This window comes from Limulus polyphemus, unplaced genomic scaffold (genome assembly GCF_000517525.1).
Source record: "Limulus polyphemus unplaced genomic scaffold, Limulus_polyphemus-2.1.2 Scaffold2913, whole genome shotgun sequence".
Taxonomy (NCBI): domain Eukaryota; kingdom Metazoa; phylum Arthropoda; class Merostomata; order Xiphosura; family Limulidae; genus Limulus; species Limulus polyphemus.
The window spans coordinates 23,855-29,257 of NW_013668523.1; the positions used below are offsets into that span (position 1 = coordinate 23,855).

Sequence of the window (5,403 nt, forward strand, 5' to 3'; positions counted from 1 at the left end):
GTATAGGACGCAAGCAGATTTTGACATCAAATTTTGGGGTAAAAAAGTGCGTCTTATACACCGAAAAATACGGTAAGGTATTTCACAACTTACGAATCGTTGCGTCGTAAACCACTAATATAATGTAATTCAGCCACCCCAATGAGCACTGGTATTGAGGATAAACCCTTGTCACCAGCAACATGTCAGGAACAAGGTGTTGGTGAAATGTTATTATACTCTTCGTAAAGGATATCCGTATTAGGTCAGTAAAGATTGACGTGATTTAAGTTATTTTATTAGTATTACTGTAATATTAAGTCACACACACGTATGTATATTACTTCTGTTTCTTATATCCCAGCAGCTAGTTAGGGGGGCCGGAGTTAAGGATATGATACCACTGAACATTCTTTGAGCGCATTACAAAAGCGGCAGTTATTCGCGTATTCAGTTAACAAAACTGGGCAAATCCCTTGTGGTATAGGATGTTGTTAGCTGGCCGCCTACCTTCTGGTCAGTAGTTGAAAGTCCTCCAGTGGGACAGCGGTAAGTGTACGGACTTACAACGCTAAAATCCGGGGTTCGATTCCCCGCAGTGGACTCAGCAGATAGCACAATGTGGCTTTGCTCTAAGATAAACAAATAAAATTAGTTCAAAATTACAAACGATTATACTTGAATCCAAGGGAATTTCTTATCTGAACCCTTATCCGACATGCGCAGAAAAAGTGTTCCTCGGGCTCAAGAATTCCAAAATCTTAGCCCCCTCCCCGTGGCACAGCGGTATGTCTGCGGACTTACAACGCTAGAATCTGGGTTTCGATACCCGTGGTGGGCAGAGCACAGATAGCCCATTGTGTAGCTTTTTGCTTAATTACAAACAAACAAACCGAAATTTTAAAAAAATACATTTTTTGTAATAAACTTAACTGATTCGATATTCCATTCGTATTAACAGTGGAAATGTTCTTAATTGACTGAATATCGGTCCGTAAACAAAAACAGTACGATGTGGTTACTGAAACTGTAACCAAAAGCATCTGGATTAATCAGATTAAAAGAAACACAAAAAAAAAACGTAGAAGATAAAATCTCATTCTTTTGTCCGTACAGACTCGCTTGTCACGTAGGAGGCCTAAACCAATATTTGGAGGAACGTGGTTGCTCACGTATTTATAGAATATCACTTACTTAGGATCGATCTTCAGGCAGGTTCATGTTCTCTAGAATTTGAACCCGGCAAGGTTTTATTTAGCAATGTAAATCGAACTTTTTCTTTTCAAGTGTACTACATTACTGTTTCTTATCTTAGTTTAATGTCGCACGCTTTAGTTTAGGTGTGACTTCTTTTAGGTGCCCCTGTATGCTGGCTTAGCCTATGATGCTGTCATGATCTACGCTAAAGCACTGACGGAGGCTTTAAATAATCATCTGACAGAGTATGACGGAAAAGACATCATAGACAACATCAGGGGCCACGAATATCACAGTAAGTTAATCTGTCCATACAGTTAAAAAACGATCTAAAACCAGCACGTGAATGTTTGTTGTTAAATGTAAGATATCATAGACAACATTAGGGACCACGAATATCACAGTAAGTTAATCTGTCCATACAGTTAAAAAACGATCTAAAACCAGCACGTGAATGTTTGTTGTTAAATGTAAGATATCATAGACAACATTAGGGGCCACGAATATCACAGTAAGTTAATCTGTCCATACAGTTAAAAAACGATCTAAAACCAGCACGTGAATGTTTGTTTGTTTGTTGTTAAATGTAAGATATCATACACAACATCAGGGGCCGCGAATATCACAGTAAGTTAATTTATCCATACAGTTAAATACCGATATAAAACGATCTAAAATCAGCACGTGAATGTTTGTTTGTTTGTTGTTAAATGTAAGATATCATACACAACATCAGGGCCACGAGTAAAAGTGTATCTTAGTTGCAAGCAATTGTAAAGATAGCCATCTATATTTGGTACGTTTATTTATAACAAAAACAATTCTGCGTTTATTTCAGTTTATTAGTTGCAGTGAATTTGAATGAAGGACTAATTTTAATGTAGTATAGATGTCGCTGCATCTTTATATCTGAATATTGATTGTGAAAACCATTGACAGTGGCGTGTGTGATGGCTGAACATTTTTTCTCTGTTACGTTTTTATTTATTATTCCTAGTCCAAGAATTTAGCAATAGCATCTAAAAGATTTAACACTAGTGTCTTAGTCTTCTTTATTTATTCAGAAAACAGGGGAATAATGGCTTATGGTAAAGTTGGGAATTGGCTGGATTCAGAACAGAAAGTGGGACAAGTAATCTTACTTCCGGGAGTTTAGGTTTCTCTGTTTGCTTAGTGCATTAGATAATCCTTTGTAAATGTATTTTTTATGATAAGGAAGTGACGTAACATGACACACAGATTTCAAACTGCCTTGTTGTTGCTAAAAGGTTTATAATAAAAATGTCATCTAGCAATGTATTTTTTAAAACCAAAAACAAGCTGTCAGTGAAAAAGGAAGTGATAATCCGTACACATAATGCTAAATTTTTCATCCAATTTTTATGACTCGTTTGGTTTCATGAAGGACGTACTTTGGTACGAATTAGATGATTGTGTTGCTCGTCAGAAAAACAAAACAAACAAAAAAAACCTGAAAATAAAACATGTCAAATATTGACAAACTAACAAAGTCCCACAAAACACCTGCGGTCAAATTAGTATATTTATTGGAAGAGTACTTCTTTAAGTACACAATTTCTAGAATAATACATAATAATTCTAATCGCAGACACCGAAATCTATAAGCCTACTTGTTTTAGGCCTAACATTAGTTAAGCCTTTATTAAGTACTGTACAGACTGTTCCTGAAGGCTCATTCAAAATGAACCTGTGCAACACCCGCAACAAATATTGTAACAATTACCTGAATTATAGGTTATAGACGGGTGAAATTCATAGATGGTACTGATTTCTATCCTTCGTATTGGGTTCTTGTATTTAAGAATTCTTAAAACAGGAAATATTCCTACTTATTAACCCACTAGGTAACCACTCTGTGATTAACCAGACTCTGGTTAAGAAATAATCATTAATGATACTAACTCGCGTGTACAGCAAGCGACTTAAAAGAAAATGATAACGCAGTAGGTTTGGTTAGTGCCTGATATTGGTTTTAGTATCTAAAGAATGTAACGTATGTGTTAAAAACATATCGAAAACTTTAAAACTTGAATAGAAGAAGAATAAACAGATGTTTTTTGGGTGAAACATCCATTGAGAAAGTGATTTGGCTGTTTTTTTCTGGGCCTCGCCTAATAGTTAGTGTTCACGATTCGCGTCCAGCTGACGCGCTTCACACTTTGTTGATGTAGGTGCATTATAAGAGTGACGGTCAAATCCTAGTATTCAGCCAGACATGATTAACCCAAGAGTTTGCGGTGGGTACTTGGTGACTAATTGTCTCCCGTCTAGTTTTATCACCTCAAAATTATGGACTGTTATGCTTTCGTGAAAATTCAAATACTATAAATCGATCAATAAGCCAATGTTTTTGCAGTTAGAGGCTTGAGACTTGGATGAAATTAATTCGATAAAACCTTCAGTTTTACACTATGATTCATACTTGAAAGAAACTGTTTTTAAGTCATAATATGTTGTTAATACCTTCACTGCGCTGCTGGAGATCAGATTCTTTTAACACTTTTCACGATACGCTTGTTTTTAAGGTATTCACGGATTCAGTGTTATGATAGATGAAAATGGAGACGCAGAAGGAAACTTCGCTCTTCTAGCTCTACTCGACAACCCAACGCGAAAAGACGCAGAAAATACCAAAACCATGCAACCAGTTGGGAGATTCACCTACCAGGGTGCGCATGGGCTTCCGGTAAAGAGTATTCAAATTTATAAACTGATTCTTCAAGATAAAAACAAAACAAAATACCAATGCACAGATAAAAAAGAAAATATTTGTGAGTGATTTTTTTGACGATAATTTTTTTATCACACATAACTGATTTTCATATTATTTTAAAGTTTCAATGAGAAAAAAGTTAGAAAAAGTTTAAGCACAGATTGCAGACTAAAATACATGTAGGAAAATGACAAAAGAACGTCCTAAATTTCAGTTGAGATATTGTCGGTTTTATTTCAAGTTCAAATGTGATATTATTGGTATTATTTAAAGTTCAAATGTGATATTATTGGTATTGTTTAAAGTTCAAATGTGATATTATTGGTATTGTTTAAAGTTCAAATGTGATAATATTGGTATTATTTAAAGTACAAATGTGATATTATTGGTATTGTTTAAAGTTCAAATGTGATATTATTGGTATTATTTAAAGTTCAAATGTGATATTATTGGTATTGTTTAAAGTTCAAATGTGATATTATTAGTATTGTTTAAAGATAAAATGTGATATTATTGGTATTATTTAAAGTTCAAATGTGATATTATTGGTATTATTTAAAGTTCAAATGTGATATTATTGGTATTGTTTAAGGTTAAAATGTACGTTTTCTTTAAACCCTAAGTGAGATACGTAGTAGTACTTCGTGCTCCATTAATGAATAGGAATAAGATGTAAAAATTTATGTGTATAAAACCACAGAAAATATAGTCTGAAAACATTTAGAAAACGTCACCGATACAACGTTGGCTTAAGTGAAGCCACCTATAGAACAAAGAATCTAATTTGTCTTTGGAGTTGCCTAGACTATGGTGCTCTTTTTATTGGTGAAACAGGCAAACGTATGGGAGACAGAACCACTAAACACGTTAGGCAACTTAAAGTAATAGTAAGGAAGAAAGAGGATCCTCCTACCTAGACATTAACAGCCGCGAAATACCGACAAATGAACGTCCTTTCACAGCTGGGCCTGGCATGGCCAGGTGGTTGGGGAGCTCGATTCGCAGTCCGAGAGTCGCAGGTTCGAATCCCCGTCCCATCAAACATGCTAGCCCTTTCAGCTATGTGGGCGTTATAACGTGATGGTCAATCCCACTATTCGTTAGTAAAAGAGTAGCCTAAGAGTTGACGGTGGGTGGTGATGACTATCTGCCTTCCCTCTAGTCTTTCACTGCTAAATTAGGGACGGATAGCCCAGATAGCTTTCGTGTAGCTTTGCGCGAAATTCAAAACAAACGAAACCAAAACCTTTCACAGCTACGACACTACTTTAAAGCACTTTAAGTCTAAGAACATAATCTACACAGAACAACGGACCTGCCTAGCCTTCGCGGACATTTCTTCTTGAAAAACTGTTTAATATAAAGATTTGTGTTTTTCTTTTTTTTTAACTATGATTATTCAATATAACTTCATATAATTATGCACTTAACAATACCCGTATTTTATTTTACATTTTACTGTATCAAATGATTTGTTTGTTTGTAATTAAGCA

The 5,403-nt window shown here is 35.2% G+C and overlaps 2 protein-coding genes across 2 annotated transcripts in view; both read left to right on the top strand.

Moving 5' to 3' along the window:
* Window positions 1-2,332, top strand: part of LOC111087964 (guanylate cyclase 32E-like) — a gene marked incomplete at its 5' end in the record, with an annotated part of 20,231 nt that extends 17,899 nt beyond the window's left edge. Inside the window, 2 exons of the mRNA XM_022396538.1 lie at window positions 1,336-1,471; window positions 2,241-2,332. Of these exons, the coding sequence (XP_022252246.1) occupies window positions 1,336-1,471; window positions 2,241-2,332 (228 nt within the window). The remainder of the gene's footprint in view (window positions 1-1,335; window positions 1,472-2,240) is intronic.
* A 1,410-nt stretch (window positions 2,333-3,742) lies between these two features.
* Window positions 3,743-5,403, top strand: part of LOC106468200 (guanylate cyclase 32E-like) — a 46,466-nt gene continuing 44,805 nt past the window's right edge. Inside the window, exon 1 of the mRNA XM_022396537.1 lies at window positions 3,743-3,883. Coding sequence (XP_022252245.1) covers window positions 3,743-3,883 — 141 coding nt within the window. The remainder of the gene's footprint in view (window positions 3,884-5,403) is intronic.